At 41.4% G+C, this 14,817-nt stretch overlaps 1 protein-coding gene across 1 annotated transcript in view; it reads left to right on the top strand.

The window, feature by feature from the left end:
* Positions 1–14,269, top strand: part of DAAM (disheveled-associated activator of morphogenesis-like protein) — a 74,772-nt gene extending 60,503 nt beyond the window's left edge. Inside the window, exons 9-21 of the mRNA XM_089697543.1 lie at positions 33–260; positions 3,021–3,127; positions 3,406–3,555; positions 5,010–5,165; positions 6,371–6,445; positions 6,751–7,074; positions 7,456–7,595; positions 8,018–8,179; positions 8,671–8,850; positions 9,187–9,310; positions 9,679–9,921; positions 10,281–10,463; positions 11,942–14,269. Of these exons, the coding sequence (XP_089553669.1) occupies positions 33–260; positions 3,021–3,127; positions 3,406–3,555; positions 5,010–5,165; positions 6,371–6,445; positions 6,751–7,074; positions 7,456–7,595; positions 8,018–8,179; positions 8,671–8,850; positions 9,187–9,310; positions 9,679–9,921; positions 10,281–10,463; positions 11,942–12,241 (2,372 nt within the window). The 3' untranslated portion in view covers positions 12,242–14,269. The remainder of the gene's footprint in view (positions 1–32; positions 261–3,020; positions 3,128–3,405; positions 3,556–5,009; positions 5,166–6,370; positions 6,446–6,750; positions 7,075–7,455; positions 7,596–8,017; positions 8,180–8,670; positions 8,851–9,186; positions 9,311–9,678; positions 9,922–10,280; positions 10,464–11,941) is intronic.
* Positions 14,270–14,817: the final 548 nt, after the last annotated feature.

Here is a 14,817-nt window from a genome sequence, read left to right as displayed (position 1 = left end):
TTCTAATATTCCTTTTTTTTTCTTTTTTGCAGTGATCGAGAAACTGAAAAAGTACGAGAACGAGACGCTCGACCGTCACATCGAGTTCTTCGAGATGGTGCGCAGCGAGGACGAGCGCGAGCTGGCGCGGCGCTTTGAGAAGCAGCACGTGGACACGCGCAGCGCGGGCGACATGTTCGAGCTGCTGCGCAACAAGCTCAGCCACACGGCCGCCTACCCGCACCTGCTGTCCATGCTGCGGCACCTGCTGCTGCTGCCGCGTGAGTGTGCACTCAGAGTGAACTCTTCGAGCAGCAGCACGTGGACACGCGCAGCGCGGGCGACATGTTCGAGCTGCTGCGCAACAAGCTCAGCCACACGGCCGCCTACCCGCACCTGCTGTCCATGCTGCGGCACCTGCTGCTGCTGCCGCGTGAGTGTGCACTCAGAGTGAACTCTTCGAGCAGCAGCACGTGGACACGCGCAGCGCGGGCGACATGTTCGAGCTGCTGCGCAACAAGCTCAGCCACACGGCCGCCTACCCGCACCTGCTGTCCATGCTGCGGCACCTGCTGCTGCTGCCGCGTGAGTGTGCACTCAGAGTGAACTCTTCGAGCAGCAGCACGTGGACACGCGCAGCGCGGGCGACATGTTCGAGCTGCTGCGCAACAAGCTCAGCCACACGGCCGCCTACCCGCACCTGCTGTCCATGCTGCGGCACCTGCTGCTGCTGCCGCGTGAGTGTGCACTCAGAGTGAACTCTTCGAGCAGCAGCACGTGGACACGCGCAGCGCGGGCGACATGTTCGAGCTGCTGCGCAACAAGCTCAGCCACACGGCCGCCTACCCGCACCTGCTGTCCATGCTGCGGCACCTGCTGCTGCTGCCGCGTGAGTGTGCACTCAGAGTGAACTCTTCGAGCAGCAGCACGTGGACACGCGCAGCGCGGGCGACATGTTCGAGCTGCTGCGCAACAAGCTCAGCCACACGGCCGCCTACCCGCACCTGCTGTCCATGCTGCGGCACCTGCTGCTGCTGCCGCGTGAGTGTGCACTCAGAGTGAACTCTTCGAGCAGCAGCACGTGGACACGCGCAGCGCGGGCGACATGTTCGAGCTGCTGCGCAACAAGCTCAGCCACACGGCCGCCTACCCGCACCTGCTGTCCATGCTGCGGCACCTGCTGCTGCTGCCGCGTGAGTGTGCACTCAGAGTGAACTCTTCGAGCAGCAGCACGTGGACACGCGCAGCGCGGGCGACATGTTCGAGCTGCTGCGCAACAAGCTCAGCCACACGGCCGCCTACCCGCACCTGCTGTCCATGCTGCGGCACCTGCTGCTGCTGCCGCGTGAGTGTGCACTCAGAGTGAACTCTTCGAGCAGCAGCACGTGGACACGCGCAGCGCGGGCGACATGTTCGAGCTGCTGCGCAACAAGCTCAGCCACACGGCCGCCTACCCGCACCTGCTGTCCATGCTGCGGCACCTGCTGCTGCTGCCGCGTGAGTGTGCACTCAGAGTGAACTCTTCGAGCAGCAGCACGTGGACACGCGCAGCGCGGGCGACATGTTCGAGCTGCTGCGCAACAAGCTCAGCCACACGGCCGCCTACCCGCACCTGCTGTCCATGCTGCGGCACCTGCTGCTGCTGCCGCGTGAGTGTGCACTCAGAGTGAACTCTTCGAGCAGCAGCACGTGGACACGCGCAGCGCGGGCGACATGTTCGAGCTGCTGCGCAACAAGCTCAGCCACACGGCCGCCTACCCGCACCTGCTGTCCATGCTGCGGCACCTGCTGCTGCTGCCGCGTGAGTGTGCACTCAGAGTGAACTCTTCGAGCAGCAGCACGTGGACACGCGCAGCGCGGGCGACATGTTCGAGCTGCTGCGCAACAAGCTCAGCCACACGGCCGCCTACCCGCACCTGCTGTCCATGCTGCGGCACCTGCTGCTGCTGCCGCGTGAGTGTGCACTCAGAGTGAACTCTTCGAGCAGCAGCACGTGGACACGCGCAGCGCGGGCGACATGTTCGAGCTGCTGCGCAACAAGCTCAGCCACACGGCCGCCTACCCGCACCTGCTGTCCATGCTGCGGCACCTGCTGCTGCTGCCGCGTGAGTGTGCACTCAGAGTGAACTCTTCGAGCAGCAGCACGTGGACACGCGCAGCGCGGGCGACATGTTCGAGCTGCTGCGCAACAAGCTCAGCCACACGGCCGCCTACCCGCACCTGCTGTCCATGCTGCGGCACCTGCTGCTGCTGCCGCGTGAGTGTGCACTCAGAGTGAACTCTTCGAGCAGCAGCACGTGGACACGCGCAGCGCGGGCGACATGTTCGAGCTGCTGCGCAACAAGCTCAGCCACACGGCCGCCTACCCGCACCTGCTGTCCATGCTGCGGCACCTGCTGCTGCTGCCGCGTGAGTGTGCACTCAGAGTGAACTCTTCGAGCAGCAGCACGTGGACACGCGCAGCGCGGGCGACATGTTCGAGCTGCTGCGCAACAAGCTCAGCCACACGGCCGCCTACCCGCACCTGCTGTCCATGCTGCGGCACCTGCTGCTGCTGCCGCGTGAGTGTGCACTCAGAGTGAACTCTTCGAGCAGCAGCACGTGGACACGCGCAGCGCGGGCGACATGTTCGAGCTGCTGCGCAACAAGCTCAGCCACACGGCCGCCTACCCGCACCTGCTGTCCATGCTGCGGCACCTGCTGCTGCTGCCGCGTGAGTGGAACACGTGTTACCTTAACCTTCAAAGTTCTTTTGGTGTCCCAAAGAAAAAATAAATTCAGCCACTACCAACATTAACCACCTAGTGACATTTGTTCAGAAATTCCAATCTATCAATGAAAACATAAAAGTTGGCTCAACGAAAATTCTTGCTTTGTCACTTAAAAACACACTAGACATTAAAATGGTTCGATTATTCATTTTTGCTAAATACACCAGAACCTGCAGAATCACGTGGTAAATGAAAAGTTCAACGTCCTGACTATAGTTAATCTATTTCATTATCTCCATCTAATATAATATTCCCTATATCTTATTTCAGTGGAGTACAACCCTCACGCACAGCACTGGCTTCTGCTGGACCGCGTGGTGCAGCAGGTGGTGTTGCAGCAACCAAGGCCTGGAGATCGGGATTCTGATTCTGCCAAGGTAATATCATTATCATATATTTTTAGACCAAATATGTGATGACCATTTTTTTGGTCAGACCAGGTGAAATGTGGCATAAAAATTACGACCATAGCAACTCATACTTTGTTATTCTTATTGCGAGCTTTTTTTTCAGGAATTTAGTTGTTTTATTTCTGATTGATCAAATAAACTTTTGAATATAGATAGTTTTGGAATATTCCTAAAACTACTCTGAAGCATAACTTGCTTCTTTAATCTTCCAGGGACAATAATAATAAGAATCATTTTAATTTCAGGTTTTCGACCCAGACGTAGCTCCCCTAGAGATAAATGTTGGTGAAATAGTCCAACTTCTCGCTAAAGAGGAGGAACTAGTGGCAGCCAGGAACAAAGCTGACAGTCTGGAGAAAGAAAACGTCGATTTGGCTACGGAATTAGCCAAAAAGGTAAGAGAAATGTTTGGGAGGTTTTGGGGATTGGAACTAAAGCTTAGAGATGTGGTGGTATCATGTGGACATGCATTGTATAAAGTTAAAAGAGATTTTTCAAGGAATTCAGACAATTTTGGTGAATGTTTCTTTATGCCATATGCAATCTTTTAGAAAAAAGATCCCCACATTGGCATAGAGGTGTTAAAAAAAAATATACAAATAGAGATCTAGATGCCCAATATTAAAAATTTTGAGAATAAAAATGTGATTGCATTGAAAGCTTTATATGGTGCATGTTCAGTAACAGTTTAATTTCAAGGTTATGAAAAATTACAATAGGATACTGCTTTTACATCAATTTTAATTAGTAACATTTTAAACGATGCATTGATAATTTGGACATTCCATTTCAAACCATAAAACGATTAAGAATTGGTTTAATATAATAATATCTCATTTACCATCCCATTTTAGTGTGTGAAGAGAAGTTTAAAAAAAATCGTTGCTAGTAATGTTCAGATTCAGATATAGTTATGTCATACCTAAAAAAAAGACTTAAATTATATTGGAATAATTAAAATAATATAGTCTACTAGCCAGGGCCAAATTTCGTCAATCATTTTCCCTCGGCTGATAACTTGTGTACAAATTGCAAATGTTTAGATAAGTCATAGAAATTATAGAGCAAAAACCTATTACTTGGCGCAGAATCACATATTTTCAAACCTGCAGTAGAAGACCTTGAATTTAGAAGGGCTGTGGTACAGTCTTTTACAGGCTGAAACTGTTTATAACATTTTAATTGTACAAGATTCGGACATGCGCACTGCTATTGTCTTTCTTGATAACATCAAAGCCTTTGACATAATTAATATTGTATGACTACAATCAATTCGTCGTCGTTCTATAGGTTCGGCTATTAGCTGTTCTCGTAAATAATTTAGCATTCGCACTCAAATGGACAAATCATAAGAAAGTTGTATCTATCTATCTATATGTGTTTTATCTATCTATTCAGTGTATCGTGCCAGGAGTCCCACAGGGCTCTATTTTGGTTCCTCTTCTCTTTATACTTTATCAAATTGATATCATCGCCGTTATGAAATAAAGATTATTTCGTTTGTATATGGATGATATGCATCGACCAATCAACGTAGATTAGTCACCACGTTGTGTATTATGCACATATCTATACCATTGTACAAGTTATCAGTCGGGAAGAAATTGGCCGTGAACATTTGTATATTGTTCGGACACCAAAACTTTTATTATTAAATCTTATAAATAGGTTTTACACGCATTTTTTTACATTTGAGATTTTAGGATTTTGAAGATGTTTCAACTAGCCATTTTTAATCACTTGGTCTTTTACTTTATTGAAATTTTAAAATTTCGCATATAATCATGTTACGAAAATCGATCTCTTCACTCACGTCCGCCATTAACCCCGCGCGTCCGCCATCAACCAGGAGAAGCAGGTGGACCAGCAGAGCCAGGAGCGCGAGGAGCTCGAGGGCAACCTGCGGCGGCTGCAGGAGCGGCTCGAGCGCGAGACCGCCGCGCACATGGCGTGCGGCGAGCAGGCGCGCGCCGCCGCCTGCCGCGCGCACCAGCTGGAGCAGCAGGTGAGCGGTTGGAACGCGGCGTTTAACACGCGGCGTTTGGAACGCGGCGGTTGGAACGCGGCGATTGGAACGCGACGGTTGGAACGCGGCGGTTGGAACGCGGCGTTTTGAACGCGGTAGTTGGAACGCGGCGTTTGGAACGCGGCGGTTGTGACGCGATGGTTGGAATGCGGCGGTTGGAACGCGGCGTTTGGAATGCGGCGGTTGGATCGCGGCGTTTTGAACGCGGTAGATGGAACGCGGCGGTTGGATACCGGCGTTTGGAACGCGGTGGTTGTGACGCGATGGTTGGAATGCGGCAGTTGGAACGCGGCGTTTTTTTTATAAAAAATCGTTATGAACAGGCGAAAGAAAAGCAATAATTATGATATTGTTTTTGAATGACTGGTGGTGTTGAACAGGATTGAAGAAAGATAACGAAAAGTTTCTACAGGATGCCTTTCTATTTCGGATCCTGGCCTGGGTACTGCATGACAAATGCAAGCAGTCTGTTGGTAAGTTTAATATTTAGTAGGTACATCACTGCGGAGGCGCGCGCCGCCGCCTGCCGCGCGCACCAGCTGGAGCAGCAGGTGAGCGCGGCGTTTGAAACGCGGCTGTTGGAACGCGCCGTTTGTAACGCGAACAGTATTGAAGAAAGGTAAGGAAAAATTTCTACCCGATGCCGTTTTGTTTCGGATCCTGGGTCTTGATTCACTGCATGAAAAATGCAAGCATTCTACTGGTAAGTTAAGGAATGCGAGTTTTTTATAAATTTTTTGGTCGACAAGTACAAAAGCCATGTGCAATCAACGACAATAAAATTGGTGCACTTCATTGTCAACTGATGCGTTGACGAGGCTTTCATGAAGATGAGGGAAGTTGAAAAATTATAAAAAGTTCAAGTTTATTTCGTAGGTACCGTCATTTATAGTTATTTTACAGGTGCTGTATAACATATTATTTGCTGCTGTTCAGGGCGAATCGAATAGATTTTATCTAACGTGTATAAGAGTCAAAGACATTAATTATTCATTGAGTGCTGCTTAAAGAATTTAATGGTATCATCTTAATATGGTGATTGGAAGCTTTCTAATGCTTTGGAAGTTTTTATACTTAGCCAGTTTTTCATGTTTGTAGAGTTACTGTGATATTTTTTATCAGGGATAAATAACATTAAAGTTTAAATTTAATTTCAATGCTAACATGGTCTCAATATTTTTCAGCTGAACCAAGAAAGAGCAGAACGAGCAAGATTCGAAAAACTAGTCAGTGAAGGGAGCATACCTGATGATGCAAAGGTAAGACTCAAATTAATGAACGTTTTTATTGTATACTTCATAATATTCTCTTAATAGTTTACTAATTTTTTTCTAATGATTTACAAACGAATTTCCTGAATAAGTGTTTAATATATTTAAGGATCATTTAAATTGATTTGAAGATTTTTGTTGTCTGCATCAATATGCTAAATATTTTTTTATTGAGTCGCTAAATTTATTTTTATAATCTTATTTTAATTTGATAACTTCAAATATTTACCTAAGATAAAATTTGACATTATCTGCTAAATAACTGTGAAACTAAACTATTCGTACCCCCACAGGTCAGCAACCTAAAAAGCGCAGTGATAGAAACGTGCAGCGCTCCCCCTCCCCCTCCTCCCCCCATCCTCACCGCACCTCCCCCTCCCGCGGCTCCCCTCCCCCCTCCCGCACCCCTAGCCCCCTTCACCCCCACACCTCCCCGACCGAAGAAGAATGTGCCAACACCTGGCAACCCACTAAAGAGCTTCAATTGGAGCAAATTGCCAGATACGAAACTGCATGGGACTATATGGCAAGAGTTAGATGATACGAAGCTATATAATGCGATAGATTTGCACGCGATTGATAAGATGTTCTGCGCGTATCAGAAGAACGGTGTGCAGGTGGGTTGTCTCTATAAAGAATTGATAATAATAACTAGGGTTTAACGTTCGTATTGATTGCGAAGGCATGAGATTTTTAACCTCAGACTTGTTGACAGAATCGTCTGACGTTAACTAATCTATTATTGGATAACTTCATTTATGTTTAAGATATCAAAAGAAGGAGGAAAAATTACATTTGAGAATAATTTTTGTATGTGGATGAGAAGTTTCGTTTTTAGATGTGTCATTAATTTTAAACACAAAAATAACACAATTATAAAATTTTAACTTTAACTTGTTTATAGAATAAGAAAGCTATATAAAGAGTCTCTCGTTAGTAGAAAAAGAACATTAGACTTAAATCTAACGTATTTCACATCTTCTTAAATATAATTACAGAACGAAGGATCAGTAGAAGATCTGCGTCAATTAGGATCGAAACCACGTACCAAAATCTTGTCAGTGATCGACGGACGCCGCGCACAGAACTGCACCATTTTGTTGTCCAAGTTGAAGATGAGCGATGAAGAGATTTGCAGGTGAGAAAGAGCTGCAATTATTAAATTTAGATTCCTTGGAGTTGTCATTTTTTTGATTGAAATTAAATTCGAGGAGACTATAGAACTTTTTTATATAAAAAATTTCTTTTTTAAAATGATCGTATACTTCCCAAAATATCTGCAGATAAAGTATGCGTGGTGTAGCAGTGAATTTAACCTTATGGTTACCATTCATTATCGTTGATAGTGAATGGCAACCATCTGCATCTGATCCAAATATCTGATACTAAAGTTTATATTTATTTCATGCTAAACTGATCAGTTTCTAAACTGAACATCTTGCACATAAATTTTACAAGGCACTAGAAAGTTCCACTTTCTGGCAATAAAACCAGGAAAATTTGCTTTAAGCTTTCGAAAATTCAACTTTATTGTACTAAAAATAAAATCCACTTTTCCAGAGCAATCCTCCGCATGGACAGTTCGGAACAGCTGCCTATCGATATGGTGGAACAGTTGTGCAAGTTCACGCCTAGTGCTGAAGAAGCGGCTTTATTGGAAGAACATCAAGATGAGCTCGACAGTATGGCGAGAGCTGATCGGTTCCTGTATGAGATATCCAAGTGAGTCCTTTTGAAAGAAAGCAAGAAAGATAGATGACTAAATATCTTGGAATACAAGTTGTAAGGTACCAATAGGAGCTTTTTTATTTGACAGAACAATGTTTAACCCCTTGACCACCGAGCGGCCCGATCGGGCCACGACACAATAGATTTTCTATTGTGTCTGTGATTCCGGGGGCTGAGACTGGCGATTGAACATTTCAAATCAACCTCATTTGAACAGAAAAATTACAAATTTTAACTTGGCACACACAGCTAATTTTACCAAAAAAAAGAAATGTGTGATATATTTGCATCTCAATGCAAATCGTTGCAGATTTAAAACTTTGCCAAAAATACCGATCTTTGCCACTCTTTTTACATTTCTTCCTCTATATTTATGTTAATTGTGTTAAGTCTATATTGTTATGAGCAACATATTTTATTTTATTCAGTCTTATCTTAATAAACATAACATACCAAAACTTACAACTTTTTTTTAATATTTTCAGAATCCCCCATTACCAACAAAGAGTTCGAACACTACTATTCAAGAAGAAGTTCTCCGCAGCGGTTGCCGAGGCAACGAGTCGTGCGTCCGTGGTCCTTAGGGCCGCTAGAGACATGACCAGGTCCAGGCGGTTGAAGACTTTGTTAGAAATTGTTCTGGCGCTAGGGAATTATATGAATAGGTGAGAGATATAAACGGATAAAAACTTCTATAAGATTGTAATGGTAATTGATTTATAATGTCGATCGAACTTATGAGATTTAAGCGGTTGTGGAAGGTAATGCCGTACATTGACTTTTTTATTCTTCGACATATCAATTTCATCACTATTTTTAAGAAATATCGCCTATGGTTAAGTCAGATTGGCTTACCCTAAATGCAGTAAATCGAAAAATTTCAGCCTCAATTGTCATAATTTTTGTGCTCAAATTCAAATTGCCTTTATTTCAAAATACATAATTATATTTATAAGTAACTTTTTTGTCACAAATTCCAATGTGTCTTCTATCATTTCCAGAGGAGCTCGTGGAAATGCGTCCGGTTTCCGACTTTCGTCACTGAGCAAACTGGCTGATACCAAGTCGAGTGTATCCAGAAATACTACGCTGCTGCACTATCTCGTTGAGATGCTTGAAACACAGGTATATGTTTGTTATAAATTTAACTAATTCAGCTATTTTAATTGGTATTTGTGTTTTTGTAAGTACCTTCATTTTAATGAAGTATCAAGTACATTGCTACGCCCACTTCTAGTAATTTAAATAATTATTTTCTGCCTGCAGTTAAAATTTGAAGGATGAGGCCTATTCTTGTTTTGTATTTCAATTTCCTTTCATCTCTCCCTTCACATTAATGTAGCAGCAAGTGCTGGAACTTATTTTAAGTTAAAAAAAATTGTTTAAATTGGATTTTAATTTTTCCTCCGCCTTTACTCTATAAGTATGTATTTCTACATGTCAAAATAACATTCCCTAAACTTCCTAAGGCATAAATAATTATTCCCTTTCAGTTCAAAGACGTACTGCTCCTCGAGGAGGACGTGCCGCACGTGCGCTCCGCCGGCAAGGTGTGCGTGGAGCAGCTGGAGCGTGACGTCACCGCTCTGCGCGCCGGCCTGCGGGACGTGGCGCGCGAGCTCGAGTACCACGCGTCGTTGCCTGCGCGGGCGCAGCATGACGCGTTTGTGCCCGTGATGAGGGAGTTCCATGCGCACGCGGTGTGCTCCTTCACGCAGCTGGAGGATCTGTTCCAGGTGGGTGTAGTGGAGTAAAGGAAATTGGGGAGTTTCTGGTTGTTTAACGTAAGGGAATGGCCGCTGTTTATGAATTTTATTTTTAAGCAATTGCATAGCTTCTATCGCGGGCCTTGAGCGCGGCGACCGAATGTAAAGATTCCGTAACGAAAACACCTAAAGCCCCCCACTCCAACCGGCACCGCGATGCTATGCAATAGCATTACTGCGGCAGTCCTGGAGTGCCATACGTATTTTTTTATTTATTATTATTTTTTTATTTGTCGTTATGTTTTGTATTCATGAAGTCAAAAGATAACTTTTATCAAATATAACTTTAACGTAATTTTGTAAAAAAAATGCCATTTTCAATGTTGCAGGACATGAAGAGCAGACTGGAAGCGTGCGCACACGCATTCGGGGAAGAACCCTCAGCGTCCCCGGAGCAGTTGTTCGGTGCCCTGGATTCGTTCCTGGTGCAGCTGGGGGAGGCGCGAGCGGAATGTGACGCGGCGAGGAGGAGGAGGGAAGAGGACGAGCGCAGGAGTCGACACGAGCAGGAGGTCGGTCTCCTGTACTATACTTACCTACACCACACAATATACAGAGTGTCCCACTGTTGGTATACTAACCCTTTACGCGTCCGGCGCACAGCCGGCACCGATCCCGATAGTGTCAAGGGAGTTCACGAAATCTAGCTTTTTTATGACTACCGAGTTTGAAAATTTTATTTACCCTATTGTTCTATAATTATATGCCATGTATGATATATTTTTGGAAAGAGGAAGAAACTAGTTATGGCATAAAAATGTAATCATGACGATATATTTTTTCTATAAAATTATAAAAAATTGATTTTCTTTTGTTTTAATTTTAATTGCTTACATACTAACACTTACATGATAATGCTGAGTCATCAAATGATCATATTCACGTTTTCATATCACTACACGATTGCCAAATACATTCACTTATATTTTCACACATTTAACACAACGTATTTCACTATGAATAATAACAAATCTCCATTATTCACAAACAAGAAAAAAAGCGCCATTTTGCGTCTTCCGCACTGAAAAGTTGAGACACTTTTTCACTGAGTATTCTTCAAATATCCCTAAAACCAATATCATAAACGTATTCTACGTAAAATTTCCAGTAATATACGTCTCAATTATCACTCATCTAATTATTCCTCTCGGCATAATTCACAATCCAAATATTCGTTGAACAAGACAAATGTCACAAACTATGGCCGATGACGCAACTCAATCAATGATTCACTTTATTTTTTTATTTTGTGGTTTTAGTCTCTATTGCCTGTCTCGGAGTCGTGTCGATTCGAATTATAAATGTTTAAGGCATAGAGAAATATTTTTTATACTGGAAACATTCACTTGTAAGAACTACAGGTGACCTTCAAAGTCATTGGCCGCGTTATGGCGTTGTACGCAGGACGCTACAGTACCATTTTGAGTTACGAGCAACCGCCTGTACGTAGGACGCGTCACGGGCTAAGCTCAAAGGAGGTTATAGTTTTGCATACGTTGAGTACGTAAAAAATACTTATAAAATTCATTAAGGTGGGCAGGTTTCCAGTTAGACATAGAATTTTTAAAATTCATCGGATATAAAATTTGTATTGCAATTTTTTGTGTATTTTTTACATACTCAGCGTTTGCAAAACTATAAGTTCCTCTGAGCTTAATATACCGGCGGTGGGACAACCTGTATAATTGATGATGATGTAAGTGGAAGAGGGATATGTAGGGTTTCCAAATAAGTGAATCTAATGTTCAACCTGGTTTGTGTTTAATTTTTGATAGGGAAATGTTGTTTTGTAAAGAAAAATAAGAAAAACGATACAAAGTTTTGAAATTTAATGAAACTCATATACATCAGGATGGATAATTCCTTACTGCGATGTTTTATACACGTCTCTTTATTATTTTTATAGAATTTATAAAGATAACCTTGAACAAAGTACTTAGTAACTAATTACATAATTACAATTCAAATAACATAATTTTAATTTTTACAGCTCAAGAAGCGTACAATGGAGCGCAAACAAGGTTCCAGCATACTGGGTTCAGTGGCAAAATCACTGGGCAAATCTGACTGCAACGGGCACTCGAACGGCGATACCTCCCGCGATGGGACTCTAACCAACGGGCAGAAGGGTGAATTCGATGACCTCATATCGGCCCTTAGAACTGGAGATGTCTTTGGTGATGATGTGGCAAAGTTCAAAAGGTCCAGGAAGAGTAAGACCCATAAGGGTAGAGATTCCCCACCGAGGGGAGTTTGCAGGGAGGACTCGAGGGAGCGACAGAAGAATTGAGGAAAGAAAATTATGAGGAGTGGAGAGACTCTAGGATTTAAGGGAGGAATTCTGTAAACTTTTTAGTGATTTGAGATGGCCAATAAATGTGCTAATGAATTGATGATTTCAATGAATTGATGTAGAATTGAGAATATTTCTAAAGGAATTGTAATTGACGATAGATTGAATATATTTGACAAAAAATAATATACTGTTTATTTGGATACTACAAGGTTGGAGGAAGTAAGAAGATTTAGGAATGTACTTTAAGTTGATACGATTACTATCAATGGTGTTTTAGGAGTCTTTAAAATATGGATATAAACTTATGCAATGTTTTTTGTGCACTATTTGTACACTATCTGTAACTTCTTAATGATACTAGATTGTTTATGTTCAACATAAAATGGTTTATTCACATTTTTTATCGATCATAAGATCATTAGGAATCTCTCGAGATTTCAGTCTCGAGAGATTTCAAGTTTACATGCCGTTCTAATCCATTTTATCTTTAAATCTTACATTAAAGAAGTTTTTTGCGAAATAGCAGTCTGGCTCATTGATAAGTTACAAATAGGGACTAGGGACTGGTCTTAGATGTGGAAAAAAGTGAATGTGTGATCTTAATATAATAAAAAAGTAGTGTTCATAATTGATATCATGATTGATATATTAAAAGGAATTCGCTAACGGAATTGTCGCTTTGAAATACGAAACCGGGATCAGAACTTAACATAAAATCGAACATAACTTTAACGTAGAATTGTTGTGATTGAAATTTTCTAGGTTTATTCGTACCATAGCGTTTACAATATATGGTATTTACAAATCGTTGAAGTAAATTATAGTCACTCCATAGTAGAAATAGTCGTGTATTCGCATTTTACGAACATTCATGCCATGCCTAAATTTATAAACTGACTGAAATATTTAAGACTGTATAATCATTCCCCAAAAACCACTTTTTTGTCTATAGAAATAAAATCGACTAATTTTAAGGGACAAGTATATATTTGTCTCTTTCTAATATCAACTTCCCGCCTTGACATGTATAGTTTGTCTCTTTCTCGCTTTTCGATATTCGACCATGCTATGTCTATGGTTTTCAACGAATTTTAAAACGACCATAGATAATGTTGTCTATGCTTTGATTGACCGATTAGTGACATTAAAATATACACATCAGAGTAATGTATAGTAAAAAAAATAGAACAATTGCTAGTCTAATTTATAATATACTTGTTAATGATATAATATCATGTAGAAATAATGCTATGTTATTTTTGCTACTTTTGTTTATGGTTTTTCTACTTTTTGTATCTGTGGGAAATTATTAACGAATGATTTTTCTTGTTTAAACTTTATTTCTTTAAGCCGTAATAACTTGTACTAAGCATATAATATTCTTAGTTGGGTCTTTGAAAACTTACACCGATTAAAGTATGGCTAAATATGAGTTAGTTTTCCTATAACTATATATAGGTTTTATTCTATATGAGAGAGGTGTACATAAAAGTGATACTCTGGTGTGTAAGGGCTTATACACATAAAGCGATTTTTTCTTAAATGCGCGTTTTAACTTAAATTATTCAGTCATTATATTGAAGTTGTGATAACTCTATGTTCTTAACGCGGTTTTGCCTTATGTGTATATCTCCTAAAATTGTGGATTTGACGATAATTCCTTTTTTTTAAAGTAGGAATTGATGTTTCTCATTTGCCTACATCGAACGGCGTAACTTTTGGATTTTTGTAACCAATAAAATTATACAAGTTTCGATAAATATACAACGTATTTTTACAATATATTATCTGTATTGTAACACATGAGATTAAAAGTGATTCTGTTTAGTTTTAATTGTAAATATTAATTTTATATGATGTAATCTGTTACCGACCAGATGGAATTTTAATAATTTATTGATCCGTAATTATAGAGGTTTGTCTCTTGTAAATGTTTATTATTTTGTTCAGTATTGCTTAAGCGTATAATATATTATATTATCATACAGTGAATAGGATTATTTAAATAAAAATTTGAAATTACTTGGTCTTTTATTTCATAAATATTCCTCATTAGCAGACTGTGGTAAGTTGGTAACACATATACACGAGAGAGTTTGAAGTGGTATTGAGGTAAGTTATCACTTTTTTCTACTTAACTCATGTCTATATTTAAAAATTAAATAAAGTGTAAAAGTATTCATAATTGAAGGACTTTTATTGTAAAGCAAAAACAAACAAATATATCATGGAAATTTAGAATAAACCACTTAAAAATACATATTTCAACACAATCGGTCCAATAATTTACCTAGGTATATTTTCATTTAAGAATATGATATTGAAATGTTATGCAAAAAGCTTCTTCAAGTTCGAAAGGCCTTCATAAAATAAATTACATTATTAGAGTTTCATTACATCTATCTATTACTATGTTAGGTACTTTAAAAGCCAGTTTATATATTTTGTGTAAATCTTAGGTTTTACCAAGATTTATAGAAATGAATCGGTACATGTCCGTTGTAAAAATGGATGTTCAGAATAAAACAATGATTTAGTACTTTTTAATCATTTATTTTAAATATTATACT

This window comes from Colias philodice, chromosome 7, assembly GCF_061535455.1.
Source record: "Colias philodice isolate Cphi_HAF_F1 chromosome 7, ilColPhil1 Martin Lab GWU primary, whole genome shotgun sequence".
Lineage (NCBI taxonomy): Eukaryota > Metazoa > Arthropoda > Insecta > Lepidoptera > Pieridae > Colias > Colias philodice.
This window is presented reverse-complemented; position numbering and strand designations above follow the sequence as displayed.